The sequence below is a fragment of the Chelonoidis abingdonii genome, chromosome 4, assembly GCF_003597395.2.
Source record: "Chelonoidis abingdonii isolate Lonesome George chromosome 4, CheloAbing_2.0, whole genome shotgun sequence".
NCBI lineage: Eukaryota > Metazoa > Chordata > Testudines > Testudinidae > Chelonoidis > Chelonoidis abingdonii.
Window position 1 is genome coordinate 23,222,357 of NC_133772.1, and position 20,186 is coordinate 23,242,542.

The following is a 20,186-nucleotide window of genomic DNA, read 5'->3' on the forward strand; positions in this document are numbered from 1 at the left end:
AAATTATATTGGTATAATTGTGTTAGATCGCTAAAAGCAAAATTCCTCGCAAGTCGAGAGTGCAGTAACAGAATTGTAAAATGCAGTCTTGTGGGGGCCCTAAACAAGTCTGGGAGTCCATTTCTCATGGTATTGCATGTTACTGCACAACTTTGGATAACAAACTATCCAAAAATAACTTGGAGCATTCCTGTTTCTCTTCTCTCCTATCTGTGCTGCTTCTCTTAAGTCCAAGGCCAGCAGCTGGAGCAGAAGATGAGCGCTCCAGAGTTCACGAGCATTAACAGCCAGACTTGTGAAGAATGTGACTGGTATCCAAAATCAGCCAACATAGTCCATTTCTTCTGGCAGCAGGAAAATAGCTTTTGTGCAGGTGCATGTGCCGCTCTACATAGGCAACTGCTGCTTGCTGATGGAATGGGGAGGCAGAGTCAGGAAAGAAATTTGCTCCGCATACAGCTTTTCCCAATTGGCCCTGTCCATTATCAGTTTGGAAGGGAAAGGTTCACCTGGTATTGTCTGCTCCTGGACTGAATGGACCAGGGGCCATTATGACAAACGTTATATTCTAGACTCAATTGAGAGAGGGAGGAAACTTGCTACTAATGAAGGGGAATGGTGAAATTTTCACCCCTGAACTTGCCTGGTGAAATGACAGGCCCATTCACAAGTGTGTTGCTTAAGACTTGAGTCTGTAAAACCATCACTGATCATTAGTGCAAGGGAAGTAAAGTCTACAATTTTAGATGACAGGTTTCATTTTAGATGAGGCTTTTTCCAAGTGCTAGACCCTCAAACTGAATAATTTGTCCTTAATGTGGCGTAACTCTGAATATATGGGGTGAGGGAGAGGCTTGTGAATGTTACCATATTACTTGTGTTCTAGTTTAGGGGATAATAGCAAAGCTCAGCCATATCCTATGAAAAGGCTATCTAGCTGCTGAGTAAATGGAGTTATTCATACAAAAGGGGAAGCAGCTGGATAGTTTCAAAGCAGGAGACCTTTCTTGTGAGGCAGTGTTCCATTCCAATGAATTTACATCTATCCTGGGATCTGATGCTGCCAGCCAACGGTGTGTGCTTCTGTCTCACTTGACAGACAGACAGGTGGCAGCTGGTTGCAAGACTTTCACCTCTGCTGCCAGATTGTCTCTTAGACATAACGTAGATGCTGTCACTTTACCTGACATGGTTCAGGTCAGTAACATTACTGAACAACCTCAATTCTGCTGGGATTTTAAAACTTTCTTGCTTTGTGACTCAGCTAATCCAAAATCAGATTTACAAGAAATATTTATCCAACCTGCCCCATGGTGCCATGATTAAACTTGGAGGCACTAGCTGAAGTTTTGGCCGGCACTGACCACTTTTGGAATTGCACACAGTCAAGTTATTTCCTATGAAAGGCCTCATTTAAGCATTCATCTGAAGGGAGAATATCTTTACATAATAGGAATAATGTGCAGCTATATGTGGCTACAAAAAACAAGGTGATAACTTTTGCATCTTATGCACTAAGAGTGAACTTGTGATCAGTTTGTGTAGTAGTCTCAAACATCCTTCCATTATAAAGTACAGAGAAACAAATAAAATGCTAACTATATTTATAAATCATGTATGAAATGTTAAAGACTTATAGGTTGTGAAAGACTCTAGTCTCATACACCAGTGTGTAGCATGAGGAATGGAATCAGATTGTCCTTCACGTAAGGTAATGTTTTGTCACTAGAAACTTGACTTCCTGGTACTGAAATATCTCTAAATCAGACTGTAAAATCAATTCCCTCTATCTTAGGATGGGCCTTTAAAATGGATGTGCCATACTTTAATGTAGTTAAGGGAAAAAATCTCCACAATTTTTTAGTGTGTCTTAATGAGGAATACAAGGCTGCTCCATGTTGAGACCTTAGTTTTCTTCTTAATCTCTGCATTTCCCACACATGTTGCTTTAATTGATCTCAAACACATTCATTTAAACTATAAATGCTTCTCTGTGTTTGCAAATGGACCCATAGTGGATCCCAGCTATCAGTGACAGATCCCCCTGCATCAGTGCTGAAAAGGGCTTTCCTGCTAGTGAGGAGGGGCAGCTGTTTTCATTATTATTGCAGAAAGTGTTCTTTAGACTTGGCAGATGACAGGAATATTTCTCAGTGATGCTGAAAGTGTCATTCCCTCTCCCCACCTGCCCCCCTAAAACTCCCTCGTGTGTGTTTTAGGGGGGCAGGTGGGGAGAGGGAGTGAAACAATTCTCAGCGCCCTGACTGACAACCAACCATAACAATTCTCAGGTGGGGAGAGGGAGTTTTAGGGGGGCAGGTGGGGAGAGTGGTGAAACAATTCTCAGCGCCCTTGACTGACAACCAACCATAACACTTTCCATTCCATTATACTGGCCTTAAAGGTCTAGTTCAGGTCACTTGCTGATGCTAAAATATGCAAGAATTGACATTGCAAATCAAACAAGTGTAGCATCCTTTGACAGCAACTTGATACCTCAGAGTAAGATGCCAGATACTCCAAAATGGAATAACCTGCTTATATGATCAGCTTCCTTCTACTCCTCCCTAGGCTCTCATACTTAGGACAAAAATATAGAAGGGGTATGCCCCATGTAATATAATTGAAAATATTTTCATTATGCATGAGACACAGGGTGGGTGAGATGATTTTTATTGGCACAACTTCTGTTGGTGAGAGACGAGCTTTCAGTAAATCCAGCATCTTTATTATGCCTGTGATTTTTAGCGTCTAGGAAAGTTATGAGTTTAAGCTCCCAGGCTTGGCTTTTGTACACATTTGATCAGTTTTAAATATGTTTCTGTGAGTTTAATTGAATGTCCCCTTGTTCTTGTATCGAGGGTGAATAGAAGTGCCCCAACACGTCTGTCTGTTCCATTCTTTTACTTTAGAGAAGGAATGAGAGATCTACACAGTCCTGATCATTTCAGTCTATTGTTGCGTGAATGACTTCCCATTAATCACTTTCATTGCCAGTCTCTGGACTTCTATTCCACATGTGAACATAGTATTCCATGTATAGTTGGGAAAACCAGGTCAGTTTCAGGTTTCTTCTCAAATTGTCTGACATAGTCTTACACAAAATGAAGGGGTAGGGTCAAATTTATTACAGTCAAGGCCAGTAGTGTCTCCTGTTTAAAGCTGACCACCACTTCCTTATATTATACATACCCTATTTTCAGTTGCACATAACTTTGGTTAAAGTTTAGCATTTGGGCTGAAATTTTGCATGTAAGGTGTCTGCCTTCTGGCTGATTTTTTTTTTAAACTTTCAGCTGTTTCTGAGCATGAGACTAGAGAAGTATATGTTTTGTCCATGTTAGAAAAAAAATTAGTTTTGTTAAGCAGTGTTAATATCTCAGTGCATGGACTCAGATGGCCTTTGTGTTGGGGATATGCCTCTTGCTGTTCCTGAGAAAATCAACCCAAGTTAGAAGTCTTTGGAAAAATCCCATGTTGTACATGCTCAGTAGACTTCAGCAGCTATGTAGTCATGGGTTGGAGCATGCTCAATAGTTTTATGAGGATGATACATGTGCAGGTCAGCCATATGAGCTGGGAGGGGCTCAGTGAAGATGGAATCTTCAGAGATTTTAGCTGCAAAGTTCCATGTCTCTACTGCTCATGTGCAAACTGACCTTTTTCAGAAGCTTGTAACTTAGCCAAATTTGGGTGGATTTTCTTGAACAGCAAAAGGAACATCCCTGACATAGTCCACCTCCCTGTCAAATGTCAAGTCCCTGCTTCAAAGCACGGAGGTGCTAGAGTTTCTCAGTGAAATAGCTGTAAGAATTTTTTAACGTGGCAAAACGTAATTCCCTAGCATTAGTCTTGCATACGGTTGAACCATTTTTGCTGAAATGTTCCAAAAAATATGCAGTCTGAGGCAGACACCCTGCATGGAAAATTTTAGCCCAAAGTGTTAAAAAGTTTGGCAAACTTATAAACAACTGGAAACAGGGTCAGGCAACTTCTTCCTATATCTATATATGTATGTTCCTTGAGTTAAGTGATTTGATCCTCTGTTATTATCTCCACCTTTCCCCAGTGCTTGAGAACACTACTGGTGGTGCCAGTGGTGCTGCTACAGGTGGGAGCAGGATTTTCCTTGTTTTTGCCTGTTCTCTGAACTTCCCTGGTTCACTTTGATCCCATTATTCTCTCCCCGAGACTTACAGAGCAGGGCCATCATTGATATATGTCCAGAGTATTCTCTTCAATGACCTCTTCATGGTCTAATGTCTCTTGCATTCATTTTGCTGAGATTTAAATATCTTCCTCCAATTCACCTAAGGGCCTGTAATGGTCAGCAACTGGTTAACCATGTGCTGAAGGGAGTGATCTTGTGATGTTTTACAGTGCTTCATTTGGTAGAAGTAGTGACCTCAACAGTCCCTACATTTCAGCCAATCGTAATACATCTGCTACCTCACCCACTACCATTGGTTCATCTACCTCATTGGGCACCCAGTGGCAACCTGCCTCTTCCTGTCCTACATCTGTTAGTGCGAACACTACTGCATCAGTCCGCCAGTATACCAGGTAAGGGCTCTGGGCTCATTCAGAGAACACTGTAGAATGCTCATGTTCTTAACTGACACACACGGTTCTGGGAGTGGAGGTTCCGAATTCTAAACTGGTTGGAAATCAGTTCCATTATATAATGAACTTCTGAACAGTGGGCGCTGATGAGGCATTTCAGTTGAAAAAGTGCATATATTGTGTTCAGACTGTTTTAACAATGCATACCATAAGACTGCATACACAGCCTTAGCTTTGTCACTTCCTGACTTGTGATTAACTATGCATCATTATTTTTCTAGGTAGCTCTTGTTTACAGGATGTGTAATTTCTAGTGCCACTGCGGTTTTATTTTTGAATTGCAGGAGCTTTGAGACCATCCCTCCTCCTGCTTATTGACCAGTTAAATTCCCTCAGATTTTCCAGTCACTTCTACAACAATCAGCAGCGATGTCAGGAATATTTCCTCCTATGGCTTATTCTTCTAGACATCCTTAAAAATGCCTTCTTATGACATTCCATCATGCCATTGTATTCATAGAATTCGGGAAAACTTGTTCCTAGTTTCTAATGTTTCCTTAAAGGTATTGGGTCCCTAAGCCAATTGAGTTCACTTGCTTTATATCCCATTATGTCTTGTATGTTTCAGAGCCCCATACCGGCAACAAACTGACTCTACTGTAGAGAAAAATACAGAGAACATCTCTGCTAGCACTCCACTAGGTGTAATCACAAATCGCACTGTACTCAGCACTGCCAATGGTGTTACGTCTGCCACCGCCACGTCAACTACTGGAACAGACTCTTCAAATGGAGAAGCCAGGGAGCGAAGAAGGTTAGTGATCAGAATGATGGTGCACTTCATTTGTGGTGTGTGCAGATAAGAATTTATAGAATCATTCTTTCTGGGTGGTGCCTGGTGTTAGTTAGAAGATTTCCGTGTCTTAGGCCTTTCTGCAAAGACAAACACTGATGCCAATTGCAGTGGTGTTGTGGACACATCTACAGTGAACTGTGGTCTAAGTCATGTTCGTTTCACAAAACAAACAGCAATAATAACCTACAGCTACAATCACAGCAATCTAGACCTGTGTGTGGGAGGAAGAGGAAAGGGAATAACTAAGCAGAAGCTGAATTCTGGTATGATTGCTAGACAGTCAGTTATGCTCTAGGAGTAGCAGCATTTTAAAAAAACTGCTGCAAGCATGAGACTACTGTTGCCATTTTCCTTTTCATGTGGAATTATTTTAAGATTGGCAGGGAAATAAGGCTGAGGTAGCCAGTTTCAGATGCAAGGTAAGATTTTCTTTAAAAAGGAAAGTGCAGAACATCAAATGAGCACTATTCCTTCATGCAAACAGGTGAAATGTGCCAGGACAGTCTTACAGTGGCATGAGGGTCAAGTAAATTTTAATAAAAAAGGCACAATGCTTATTTGCATATTTCTAATTATCAGCCTGGTTTTGACAAGTTACTGTCAATGGGAGAAGGTTTAAAGCAACTAGACTCTTGTAAGCTAAAGCTAACTCTTTCCCCTCAATTCCCAGGCCTACTGAGTGGGGAGTTCTGTGCTTGGTTCAAAAATGAGGGAGGTGAAAGGATTATAATGGAAATTTGTTAGATTGCTTACTATAGCCAATGTTTGTATAACTAGAGCCCTGCAAATATGGATATCTGCTTCATATCCCTGGACCATTTTTGTGGATAGTGGATCAGATGCAGATACAGCCACGCAGGGCCACACTTACCGGCAGTAACTAGCCCGCAGCATCCAGTTGAGGCAGCCTGGGAAGTGCAGTGCACTTGGGGCTGGCAGCAGCCAGTGGCTGGGGCTAGGCGGCAGGTTGGAGTCGGGGCTCGCCGCTTTGCTTCCTATCCAGCAGCTCGGGCCCCTTGGGCAGCACCAGTGTTCTTACCATGGTCAGCCCAGCAGCACTGGCCTGGCTCCTGGGCTGACACCCGACCACAGGGATTGGAGCGGGCAGGGCCCCCGCACCCCACCCCTCCGCCCCACTTTGATACAACACCGCTGCTGCTGCTGTCACTCGCGAGTCCCCGGGAGCAGCATGCGATGCAATGCCCTCCATTTCCCAGAACAAACAGAAAAAAACTGTAAGCTCTCCTTGTCTATTCTCAACCTTCTCACATGTGAATCTCAGTCTAATTTACTGGTGCTTGGGAGTGTGATCTCTAGCAAACCAGCAAACTCTGTGTAAATTCTGTCTGTGTGGCCAGTACATCGGTTCCTCACGCCACCCGGGACTTAGTTACCTAGTTACCCCTTGCCTCGGTGAAAGACCTCGACTTAGTTGTGCTTAACTGGTAGTCAGCTTCTTGGTTATACTGGTTTGCTAGTCATCCAGACAATCTCCTCTGGTCTCTGCCAGTCCTTACTTTGCCTTATAGGTAACAGAAGGTATACCTCAGCCCATGGGCCCCTCTGAAAACATCCCCGGCAGTGTTCAGTCCACCACTGGACACTCACAGAAATGGATACGTTTGCTGTCCCCAACGGGAACAGTATGTACGTCAGCTTCTTTCATTCAGCTGAGGAGTTGCACTTTATTTAACACCACAACACTGAGACATATTTATAATAAAACACAAATACGTTTATTAACCAAGAACAGAGATTCAAATGAATCAAATGAATAGTGAGTAAGAATATTGGAAACAGAATGGTTACCTACATAAAACAAAGTGTAAAACGCCATTCTAGGTCTACACTTATTGATGATTGCCTTTCTTCTTTTAATAAAGTAGATTTTCTCCCAAGGATTCAGTTTTTGACAGAGCTGCTAGTTTTCAGTCAAAACCATGATCCAAGTTTTCATGAATATATGCCACACCCTTCAAGGAGTTTCTTCAGTAAATGAATACCAAAATTCTTCTTTTTTCTTTTTTTTGTGCATCTCCTTATTACCCTAAACTCATTGTTTTGACCCTCAGAGTCAGGATGAAACCTCCCCATCCTGCCATGGTTTCTTTCCTGATGTGCTGACTCCAAGGTGCGTTCACATCTTTGTGTTGACTTGAAATGCAGATGTAACATCTATTTTGTTTGGCTTATGAATCTAGATAGACATGTGAACATACATCCCTTTGTCTGGCAAAAGCAGTTTTTCACCCCTGCTGGGGAATAACAGATGGATTAAAAACTATAAGGACATAGTTTCTGTATATAGTCATAACTTAAAATATAATCAGTATTTACAACAATATTAATGACCAGCATTTATAAATAGTTATTATGATTGCAAACTGTTTAGGTATAGTGAGTTTCAGGCCTGATAAGAGGTACTGTGATAGAACAGCAAACACTTTGCCAGCTAGCATTGAGGGATTCTTAAGGTCACATGTTCTCACTAGGCTTCAGAGTTAATACCATGTCTTGATGAAAGAAAATGGTGGCCCTTCTTTCAGATACTGTAGACTATCTAAGACCATATCCCATCAGTTCATATTTAGACGTTTCTTTGCAACAATAAGGGCTGAAGCTTATATTTGGGGAAAAAATGAGAACTTGCAGTTTGTAAAATCTGAATCTGTCTCAGTGGCCAGACTGATCCATTGGGTGAGCTGGAGCCTGCGCTCAGATGGGAGTTAGGCACCAGCTGGCCAGACCAAGTTAAATGTATTGTCCGAATGGAAACTTAACTATAGTCAGTTACAGTTACACAGCCTTCAAGTTCTTTCCCATTAGCTTGCATAGATGCTTTGTAATGCTGTCATTACCGTGAATACTCCATTGTGGGATATTGTGGAGACTGGTTAAAGTGCACTGTGCTGATTTGACAGTATTGCAGTGCTGTTGGGGAGAGAAATCTGCCAAGATATCTGAGTGATTGGAATTAGACAGGCAAGGCTAAAAAGTTAATTGTATTGCAAAATCAGTTCACACAAATGATATCAGGTCCTTTTAGGTGCCATGCATTTTTATTAGTAAGCCATCTTTTAAATCTGTTAACTATAAAGAAGAGAAACCCCCAAATCCTTGCCCCATTTCCCCTTGCGCATAATCAAATGCAGTATTTTCATTCATGCTTTGCACCGTGGGTTCAAGCTGCCTCATTTGTTAACGTGGAGTCTCATGACAGCAGGGATACCGGAATGGTGACCGCTTGCAGGTTTTGATCTAGGGTTTGGAAATGGCAGAAGCTGGTAGGGTCACCTCAGTGGAGTAGCACTGATTGCCAAGGAAACCAGTTTGTTAAAAACAGAAAATGGCAAAACAGTTGTCATGGACGCATTATATGGATTTCAGCTCCCAATGGCAGCTGTCGTAATAGCATTCTAGTCTGGTACGGTGTTTCCAAAGCTCCAAGTTCCTCTTAGCAACAATAACATGTAAACAAACCCACTGGATAATATTAGAACAGTGAGATGCCTCCATAACATACGGCCTTAGACTGTCTGAAGCCAAAAGTTTAAAGTGAAACACTTTGTTAAGTTTAGGAGAAATGAGTAGAAAAGTGGTCTGGGATGCTCTTCTGTCTCCACTGCAGATGGCACAACTCTCTGTCTTAAATGCTGGCTTGCTCTGCTGTCTCTTGCTGTGTTTTTGTTACTTTGTTCTTCTGGCTACCAAAACTTTGTGATTGGCAAATGCTGCATAATCACTTAAGCATCACATCTTAAGCACCTGCATCTTTCCTTTAAAAGCTCACGAATCCAACTGCATAGAATAATCCCCACATGGAATATGCCGTACCAAACTGCTGTCCACGTCCTGTAAGAGAGCTGATTTTAGATACTTGTATATAATATGTACAGCTGTATTTTAGTGTCCCCTTAATTCTGCTGCTGCATTCTGTTGCTGAGCCTACTAGCTGGAAAGATGCTCTGCCTCCTGTGCTGCTCTTGTATTTTTGCCAGCTGATTTTTCATGGAATTAGAGAAATTGGGGATGGAGAACACCTGTTAGGCTGTCAAGATTATTTCCTGCCAACGCAGTATTGCTCCCTATTGTAAAATCTTTGTCCAGTCTAGGCCAAACTATGTAAATAAAATTCTCGGAAAGGCATGGATTACATGCTTATGGAAGCAGTATATAAAAATCTCACATGCAAGTCCTTCCCCTCCATATGCAAGGCTAATTGATCAACGTTCCTTGGTGCTCTGCCATGGATAAGGACTCCCATAGCTTTTCTAATTAGAACTGCAGGCACACTATGGGTCAGGTGATTGTTTTTCTGAGGTGCTATGATGATCCTTACTGCCTGTGAAAGATCTTCACACAGCTGAGAGGCTGTCCCTTCTGCAGCTGTCACAATGATTTCTCTCAACTGTTACCAGCTATTTGATCACTTTTTCCCAAGGAACTGTGTCCACCCCTTCACTGCAGTACTTGCTGTCCCTCACAGCCTTGCATTTTGAGCGTCATGAGTGGTGGCCATGTTCTCCTCAGCTCCCACCAGTCTGAATGCAGTCCACTTGTTCTGAGTCCAGTTACTAATGTCCCTTGTAGATGGAGGTGCCTTATGTCCCTTGTAGATGGACGTGACTTTCTGGAAGATCTTGGCAGTCCTGACTCGCTGTTAGATTTGTCTGGTATTGCTGTGAGATGTCCGGTCCCAGAAAAGCATTGCCGGGGTCTGGACTTCTCTGAAGCCTTCCATTAAGCAGGGATGATTCAGATGAGGTTGCAAAACCTTGGCTATAAGGGGCCACGCCCTCCAGGGACTGGCTGAAAAGCTCATGTGGAGTGTACCACTTGTTTTGAAGTGCCATGTGCTGAGAGATATGAGCTTCCCCTAGGGTTTTTTGAAAGGATTATGGGCCAAGTCCCTTGTCTACGGTACAAAAAAGTCTTGCTGGCATAGCTATGCTGGCAAATCCTCCTGATATGACACAGCTAATGCCAGCATAAAAGTGGTTCTGCTGGCATAGCTTGCACATAGGGCTTCTAATTTTCAGCTCTAATTGATGAACACTAATAAAACACCCTGATTCAATAATAATAATAATAATGAAATGAGTGGAACTGGTTACTTGTATCTAAGGCCTTGTCAACATGGAGCATAATGTGGGTTATGGTGGTATGATTTCTAAAGCATGTTAATGTGTTGAATGTTAATTGGTCCTTGTAGCTCCTACTGGTGTGCGCTGAAGGTTCCCTGGTGTGCTTTAACATAGTGCTGATTAAAACAGTGCTACGTTAAAGGGCTCTAGGGAACATTACAAAGATGACTTATTACAGTACATACTATTATAATGGTTGCATGTAATACACATTAGTCAGTACAGTATATACAGAGGGCCTAACTTTCCCTCCTCCTCTGCCCCCCTAATTTTGGACAGCTTCATAAAACTCAAATTGCTGAAAATAACCCCTCCCAAAACTAGAAGCCCTATTTACATAGTTCCCCAAGAGAGACAAGCCATACCAGCAAAAGTGCTTCAATGCTGATGTAAGTGCATCTGCACTAAAGCTTATACAATCACAGCTATCCTGATTACACCTGACTTCCTTTTTAACTGGCATAGCTCTTCTGATATGAGTTATAAGTGTAGACCAGGCATTTGAGCTCCTGGCAGTGATGATAGTTTAAAGGGACATTTCTGAAGTTGAAATTTAATCAATTTATGCAAGAATTAGGAGTCATTTAGTTTACTGCTCCTGCCCCTCCCCAGTTCCCCTGCCAGTTTAATGTTGGTTTTATAATCAATTTCCTATTTTGTAACATAACTTTCTTTGCAGTATTCCCCTATGAAAGACCCATTGAAATGGGGGAAGGTGCTGAGTGCACAGAGCAAGCTGTTGGTGTATAATCAGTTTCAGATGAATGGTAAATGGTTGGTTTCCCTTATTTTTTGAATAAGCGCTGCAACATTTCAGTGAAGGCACTGCCTATGCTGATGGAAGAACCACCCACCCCTGAGAGGCAGTAGCTAGGTTGACAGGAGAATTATCCAATTGACCTAGCACTATCTACACCAGGGGGTTAGCTGTGTTGCTCAGGGGTGTGGATTTTTCACACCCCTGAGCGATATAGTTATAATAACCTAATTTTCTAGTGTACACCAGGCCTAAGTCACAGGATCAGTGTGAATGACAGTGTTGGGCCTGTGTCTTCCTGGGTTTGGGGGGGAAAAGTCCTGGCATTGTTTGCTCCCTCCTATTCTAACATCACACCCCACTCTTTAAAGGGAGTGCAAGTCTCTCAAATAGACTTTTCTCAAGTGAACAAAGAAAGTTGACTGTTGCTGTGTAAACATCTCTGACAAATGCCTTCTCTTTCCTCCTTTCCTTTAATTTCACAGAGTTCCAGGGATCCATTTGCCAATTAAAACAGCATGTAGATAGCTAAGTTCTGTAATCTATATTAATAACTTAACCCGTGCCCTCCTTCATTAGTGCTCTTAGAAGAGCAGATTTTGGCAAGACTATTGTACCTCGTGATTCTTGTTTTGTCCAGAGTCAGAACACAATGACCTAACAAAGTGTGGATGCCTGGTATGGCTGATATGGCTGTTAACCCTTGGTATTATTTTCTGGAGCCGCCTGCAAAGCAGCATGGGAATCTGATTTCCAGAGGGTTAGACCAGAAAAATAAGTGTTTTCAAGTGGTATTTTAGTATGTCAATGCACAATAGACACTAGAACAAATCACGAGTGTCTCCACACTAACATTTGAGCGCCTTTCTGATATCAGGTGTTTCAGATGTTAAGAACTTTGGTTCAAATCAATATTTAAGTTTTGTGTATATATTAATTTGATCATTTCCATGAATTGCAAGGTTGAACACAAATGGTCTCCACACTATGGACTTCCACTTCATAAATTCTCACTTCTTAATCTAAAGCAGCAGGTTTTAAACCTTTGGAGCTGAGCCTCCCCACCTGCTTTGAGTTACAATTTTTGGTTGCGCCCCCACCAACCCAGACAAAAGTAGACACGCACAAAAGTATACTTGACAGCCTACTCATAAACCTAGGAGACCTTAACGCAATCTTAATTAAATTACCTACACCTGCAAGTTTCAAATACAGACACACCTCTACCTTGATACAACGCGACCCGATGTAACATGAATTCAGATATAATGCAGTAAAGCAGTGCTCCGAAGGGGCGGGGCTGCACACTCCAGTGGATCAAAGCAAGTTCGATATAACGTGGTTTCACCTATAATACGGTAAGATTTTTTGGCTCCCAAGGACAGCGTTATATCAAGGTGGAGGTGTACTTACCAATGGCACAGCCTAGGCTTCCTCAGCAACCGGCTGCTTCTACCTTGCAGTCAGGCTGCACCACTAGGGCAGGGCTAATACCTGCCCCTTTCCCCTAGCCCTTCAGGTTTTCAGAGTAGGGGAAGGCACCTGTGATGGTCTCTGGGGACGGAAGCTGCCAGGATTGGAAATTGGCAGATGTTGACACTGACCCTGTGACACTGACACAGGCTAAGGTTAGTTGGGGGGGTGCAGGTGGGGCTCCCTCCTTGCCCCTTCCCCCCCATGGGGGCTGGCCTGCGCCCCACCATGTTGGGCTTGCATGAGCTGCCTGGCATCGCTGCTCACCCTCCCCGAACCCTTAAGGGGGCGTGTCCCACAGTTTGAAAACATCTGATCCAAAGCTTTTCAATTGCCCGAACCACCTTATAGTTCTTGTAGAAGTTTGTTAGGCCTTAAATACTAATTCAGCAGAGTGCTTAGGGGATACCTGCTTAATTAGAAGGGAGAGATTTTTCTTCATGCTACACACTGGGTAAGCAAAGGACAGCAACAAGTTAAAAGGTCTCCCTGCACATAAAGTGAGTAATCATCCGGCACCTGCTGTTGAAAGCTCTTATCTGCTATGTTCTTACAGTTAATCTCTTTCAGATAAATTTGTCCCTTTTTATAAAAAGCTGGTGGGATGACGTGGGAGGGTCAGGAATTCTTTTGGCTCTCTGATTTTCCATGTTCGGCAGAGGAGAGATTGTATTTGCTTTATCGGAAATCAGCCTGCATTTGTGTTTGGGAAAGGTCGAGGTGAGGGGTGGGGTGTCACTCTTCTCGAGAGCCTGGTTGTGCAGAAAGCAAGCAGGTGTGCTGCTAGGCTTTCAGCTCCTGGACTGAGTTTGCTCCACAGTGTTCAGGGTGGGGATTTTATTTGGCACCCACGTCTTGCGTTTTCGGTCCTGATGAAGAAACTGGAATTTGGATGGATAAGCCCAGGCTGTGGGCTGGCCTGCTGACCTAAAGGGTCACCTCCATGGTTTTCTAGCACATGCAAGAATCTAGAGGAATACACAGGAGAACTAAGTAGCTCCAGTGTTCTCTGAACTGCTTAGAAGGGACTGGAATAAGGGACAGAAAGGAACAAGTAGCAGGTAAAACTGCCTTTCACTTCTAGATTTTCGCATCCAATGTGTTCCCCTTTACCTCTCTTCCTTGCTAATCAAAGGCACCAGTGTTTCCCATTTGTTTGCTCAATGTACTTGATAGCGAGGTGGTCTGTGTGCGAGGTGTCCATTCAGGGTCTTTTCTCTATATGTGTCTGATTTACAGACCACCGCTCCAAAAATGGCCCCAAAGGCTAAATACTTATTGGTATATTCATGGGAGACTATATACAATGTGGATAGCTGAGAACTAATTCAGCTTAAAAACATGGGCTGTTCGTTACATTTGCCTTAACTCCCAGCACTGCTGGTGAATGCTGAGGGCTGAGTGGTGAATCAAGTGAGTTTGCTGCGCTGGAGTTTTTGTGCACCAATTTTGGTATAATCTGCAGCAATAAAGGCTAGATCCCTTCCATTCATCTTGGTAGGAATTACTGCTCCCAAAAGCCCCCTGTAGCATTTGATATTGAGTATCTTCAGCATAAAGCTAAAGGTTTGGAGTAGGATAAAGGATGACAGTCTTAGCTATCCAGTGTATATAAATCTATTACAAATTATAGAAAATATTGCCAATATTACTAAATAGGTTAGCCAGTGGTTGGAAGCTTTTCTTTTGCAAATATTCAGTCATTTTTTAAATCTCATGATTCCATAAGGTGGCAGTAGAGGGCTGCTTAACAGTGTCTGCTGGGCATTCATTTTTGTTTCTGGTTGGTTTGTTCCACCCCTTGCCCCTCTGATAGCATTTCATCTGTGTCCCCATTCCATTTGAATTTCTCATGGTGAGATGTTTCTTTCAGTGTTCAGGCGTGTGTGTGTGTGTGTGTTTTCTTCTTCCAGGAATTGCTCTCCTTACAGCAGACTGTAAAATATCTATTGTCAAAGTTCTTCTCATTTCAGTCCTGCTTGCTGTGTGGCTTTACCTTGTAGGTGAAATACCAGCTCCAGGCACCAGCGCAGCAAGCAGGTGCCTAAGGTGGCCAATGAAGAGGGGTGGCACATTCGGCTCTTCGACGGGAATTCAGTAGAGGGAAGGACTCATCGCTGAGTTGCCGCTGACGAATGAAGTGTTGCGGTGGAGCTGTCGCTGATCGCGGCTTTTTATTTTTATTTTTTTTCCCCGGCCGCTTGGCGCGTCAAACCCTGGAGCCCAGCCCTGGTTCACTGCTTTCATTCAAGAAATGCTTCTCACTCTAAGATGAGGAGAGTGTGAGAGACTTTGAAATCTTTCTGGGCAGGGGCACCCAAGCTGTGCTGGCTGAGTGTTCCGCCTGGCATGCTACAGCTGACTTACATTCTGCTCCATTTCATGCAACAGCTCCCTTCTTTAACACAAAGGTGCAGCCTATGGAGACCGCAGCTCCAGCATGCAATGTTCCATTTAGATGTGACACTAAACAGCGTTGCATGTTGGGACTTGTAGTTTTGGCATCACATTGCCACTTCTAAAGGAAGCCAGCTTGAAAATCCTAACTCTATCTAGACAATGTTGCAGCTAAAAAGCTAATGTAGGGAATTATTTCCATTCTTTCTGTTTGCCTTGCACTTGACATCACGTACTTTATTCTTTTTCCTCTGCAGTCAATTAATCTTTCCATGGCTGAAACGCTCCACATGAACCAGAAAAAACCCCCAAAACCCTCCCAAGCATTTTTTGAAGAATATTTAAAATTTAAGATGTATAAGAAAACAGCCCAATCAGAAACTGGATTTAAATGTGTGCATGTGCGTGCGCACACATATATAAAAAATTTAAAAAATCAGTCTGTTTAAGGGGCACCGCCGCATCACATTTTTTCAGTTTTCTCTATAGGGTTTAGCCAATAATTGGTTTGGGGGAATATGATGAAAAATGTCAGCCAAATTATTAACTGAGTGTAGTTTAGCCTTTTGCATTATCCAAAACATTCATCGGCTCGAATTCCTTGCTGTTTTCCTCCCTGCTGTCTTTGTGAGTTTTCCTGAATTAGTCCAGACTCAGTTCCACTGTTTCATTTCCTCATCCCTTTGCAAGACTATGGAGCACCTGATGCTGAAGGACAGCCTGCACTTGGGTCCCCTAGCAAAGTGCTTATTTGTATTGCCGTAACTCCAAGGAGCCCTGGTATGGACAAAGCTGTACAAACACAGAACAAAGCCAGTCTCTACCCCCAAGAGTCTTCAGTCTAAAGACAAAAGTCAGCAGGTGGATACAAAGAGATAGGTTGGCAGAGTGAAGCAGTGAGAAAATACTAGATGGCATGACAGGCAGCAGGCTCAGCACACCAGCTGCCTAACAGTTGTCCAAGGCTTTGTAAGCATTGCAGCAAAAGAGGAGGAATAAAGGAGCACGTGTAGTTTGAATAGGAACGAACACAGATCGCAAGTCCTCTGAACTTTTTCATCTTGGGGAGTCAGGCCTTGACTGGATCAGGTACAACTGAGCATATGCAGAATTTCAGCTTTGTTTCTATCACCCTTCTAATCATGCTGCAAAATAGATCATCCTAACTCATGAACATTGAAACCTTTTTATGTTAAGACTTTCACATTCAAGCTGAAGCAAGATGACTAGTCATAGACTGGCAGAATTCAGTTTCTGTTTTTTATTGTTTTGACAGATATTGATTTTTAAAGCAGTTTTTTAATTTTTATTTGATTTTTTTTTTAAAACTTCATAGTTGTGGGAAATGATGAGGGGTCAGACATTTAATGACAGTAGATGTTGCGGTAGAGAAAGTTAAAGCTTTATAAACTGTTAAAACAAAAATTGTCAACCTCACATTAAAGTATACAAATTAAATAGCCTTAAATCAACAAATCATACCTGTTACTATTCGTTTGCACCTCCTGCATTAGGAGGTAACAAGCCTAATACAAAATCTAAATCACTTTTTTTTTTTTTAAATAAATGGAGATAGGCTATCTCCTAGAACTGGAAGGGACCTTGAGGTCATGGAGTCCAGCCCCCTGCCTTCACTAGCAGGACTAAGTACTGATTTTTGCCCCAGATCCCTAAGTGGTCCCCTCAAGGATTGAACGCACAACCCTGGGTTTAGCAGATCAATGCTCAAACCACTGAGCTGTCTCTGCCCCACTGGATTTTGACTCCTAAGTTTCTGAGCAGCATTTTTATTTTTACTTTACCTATCTGTAAATTTCGATAAATATAGTGGAAATATTTTGTCAGCTTGTATGTAGAGTGAAATCAACACTCAGCAATAAAAAATCGAATCCTTCCAAGCCTAACTATTCACCACAGTCTAAACTAATGTTAAGGCAGAAACACCAGGGACTGAAAATGGCGTATGGCCTGTTCAGACAAGCTGTATACAGTAAGCTGAGGCACACTTAGAGTATTAGATCCTGAAATCTTATCCCCTTGTCCTCAGCTTATTAAATCACTCAGCGTTGGCAGGCTCAGTCCTTTCTGATATTCTGTTTAAAGTGCTTGCAGAGTCTGACATATCCTTCACGCCTGCCTGTCAGGTATCCCTAAGTGTTCCTCAGCCAGCTTTCTGTGGCTACTGATTTAATCAGTATTTATAGTTAACTTTAGATTGATGCATGAGATGTGTTAGTGCCAGGGTGGAATAAATGAAGCAAAGAACAGGAACATTCTGTGTCTGCTTTTTTGTGTGATCAGGAGAGTAGCTTTTTTGCCTCCTCCCCAGTAAGCCTAGTTATTGATTTGCTGTCTAGTGCATAAAATATGTATCTGTATAGTGGATTGTATTTTGGGAACTGTTATCAGCACTGTTTCCTGCAGCGCTTGCGTCTGGCCTCCCCCACAAAGCTTGCAGGCCGTGTGTTAGCAAATAGCAAGAGTCTCCCTACCTCAAGCTTGCGGGGATAGCTGCGGCAGTGCAGGTTTCCACTAGTTTCCCAGCGAGACAGTGCTGATCCTGCAGGATTTCGCCACCTTTCCCAAAATCTCCACGCTTGTCCTGACCTTCAAGCTGCTATGCAGGCCTGTGTTAGGAGGTAACATGTTTATGCTTTCTCTGTGCTATCCTACCAGAAGTGTTCCTTTCTAGGGATAATGGATTTATTTTTTAAATGCTGCCATTTAAAAAAAAAAAACAACTCGGTTATTAAAAAGCATAATGGGTTAGCTGCCTTGTCACAAGTCCCTGAAAATGCTTAGCAACGTTATAAATATCTGTAAAGTGGCAAATTCCTGCTCCACTTTTTTTGCTGAAAAGATTAACATGAAATTGCTGCATTATTTTGAATAGTGATACTGTACCTTTAGGAGCAGGAACTCAAGGTGCTGGCTTTATCTGTGGGCTGAACATTTGCAGATTACGTAGCTGTTCAGGGTTCAGTAACCCGTGCTATTCGTAGCCAGAGATGTCATGAAGCAAAACTCAGCTTTGGCTTCTAAGAAAATAAAACAAACAGATCTCTAGGCTGTCCTGTAATATTGTCTATTAAGGACATTTCAGAGAGTCAGTCATGAGATAGAGAGATGAGATTTAAGGAGGCTGTTTGCCCAGTACGTTGGGGGAGTTCCAGGTAAAGTGAGCCGCATGAAATATAGCTCTTCTCTGTCAACAATGGCGCCATTGTTGAAATGGATGGAAATCACGTACTTATTGTCTGCACAAAATGCATTTATTCTTAGTATTATTATTGCTGTGAGAATATTGGTCTTTGTATGAATAGGCAGGATACCGAGGGGTTTTACAAGGGTGTGGACCCTTTGTAACTAAGGCCGTGTCTATACGTATAGCATTGCAGCGGTGTAGCTGTACCGCATCTGGCGACGATGCTCTGTCGATGACTTGCTAAGCTTTCCCATCAGCATAAAGGAACCACCTCCATGGGTGGCGGAAGCTCTCCCACCGACATAGCGCTGCGCACGGAAGCCTTTGTCAGTGTAGCTTACGTTGCCTGGGGGTGTGATTTTTTTTTCACACCTCTGAGTGACATAAGTTATGCTGACCGTAGTGTAGACACAGCCTAAGTTTTTAAGATAAATGCATCCTCTGGGTTTATAACTCTTTCTAGGTGAATGTTGCAAATGCCCTGTGATGAAAGAGAGCCTGGGAGTTAAAATGAAGACAAATGTTTTAACTTCCAGTGTTGTTGAGTTTTGACCCACGTGTACCTTAATATCTTTGGGGCGAAGGGCCCTTCATCATTACTATTAGAATAAAATATGGTAACTTCAGTAAGCTTTAAAGGTGCTGGCTCTCATGCTGTCAGACAAGGTGGGTGATGTGATATTTTTTATTGGGCCAACTTGTATTGGTGAAAGAGACAAGCTTTCAAGCTACATTGCTGCCTTCTTCAGCTGGATGAGGATGCTTTTGCCAGAAGTGGCTGACTGCTGATAGCTCGGCAGTATCCGTCTGCATGGCAATAGGTCATTGACTTGGATGGCTGGACCCTGAAAGATGCTTGTGCTGTTACAGGCTAGCAAGGAGGAAACTAACACTTTTAGCCCAAGCATCTTAAACTGCTGTATTCCTCAGGCATATTCGCGTCCTTCTCCAGTATCCCTGGCTATCCAAAGGGTTGCCATGTTGTTTGTTCTGCAGTGTTTCTTTTCACATAGGTCTCACTTGGGAGATGTTTCGCTCCATAGCATGTTCTCACTTTGGAGACACTGGTTTCCCAGGCTAACAAGTTGACCTGCCCCCAGTAATTTGGGATCACCAGTCTGTGTGCTCACTTTCACTGCTGCCTGTTCTGTGCCCCATCTTGAATCTCCTTTTCCTTCTTTGTGGGCAACATTTTTTGTTGTTGCCTTTCTGACCCAAATAATTAAACCGCAGGACCCTGAATATTAGCTGTTTTAGGAGAAATTGATGGAATCAGGTGTGTTCTTTGGTGCAATCCAGTTTATATACAAAGAATGAACATAAAGTCCTGTTTCCCTGATCACAACAGTAATCAAACAGCAGGAGACCGTTCCTTTGGTTGCAGAATATGCCTCTTTCTAGGCGTTACTCTATCCAGAAGCACTTAACTTTGTCTCAGGTTCATGCTAAAGTGTTTCTCTGGATGCATCTAGGGCATGCTGGTGGCCACTCTGACAATTTTTCCTAAGATACTTACCATAATATACTTGTTCATAAGCCGAATATTTTTGGTAAAAAAGTGATACCTCAAAGAGCAGGGTTCGGCTTATAAACAGGTCTTCACCAGAATTTGATGATTTTAAACTCTATGGAATCATTGAATTGAATATCTAATACGTTGTTGTTTTGTTTACCTGGAGCGTCTGCAGGCACAGAGCCCCTCAACTCCCTGTGGCTGCGATTCGTCGTTCCCAGCCAATGGGAGCTGCGGGAAGTGGCACCACTTCTCGCAGCTCCCATTGGCTGGGAACA

At 42.7% G+C, this 20,186-nt stretch overlaps 1 protein-coding gene across 2 annotated transcripts in view; it reads left to right on the forward strand.

Annotated features, from left to right (window-relative positions):
- The window catches only part of PPP1R12B (protein phosphatase 1 regulatory subunit 12B), a 127,586-nt gene that overhangs the window by 33,753 nt on the left and 73,647 nt on the right, over positions 1–20,186 (forward strand). Inside the window, exons 12-13 of one of the 2 annotated variants that reach the window (XM_032791888.2) lie at positions 4,381–4,563; positions 5,192–5,377. In XM_032791888.2, the coding sequence (XP_032647779.1) occupies positions 4,381–4,563; positions 5,192–5,377 (369 nt within the window). The remainder of the gene's footprint in view (positions 1–4,380; positions 4,564–5,191; positions 5,378–20,186) is intronic. The other variant, XM_032791889.2, reaches the window with a different exon arrangement.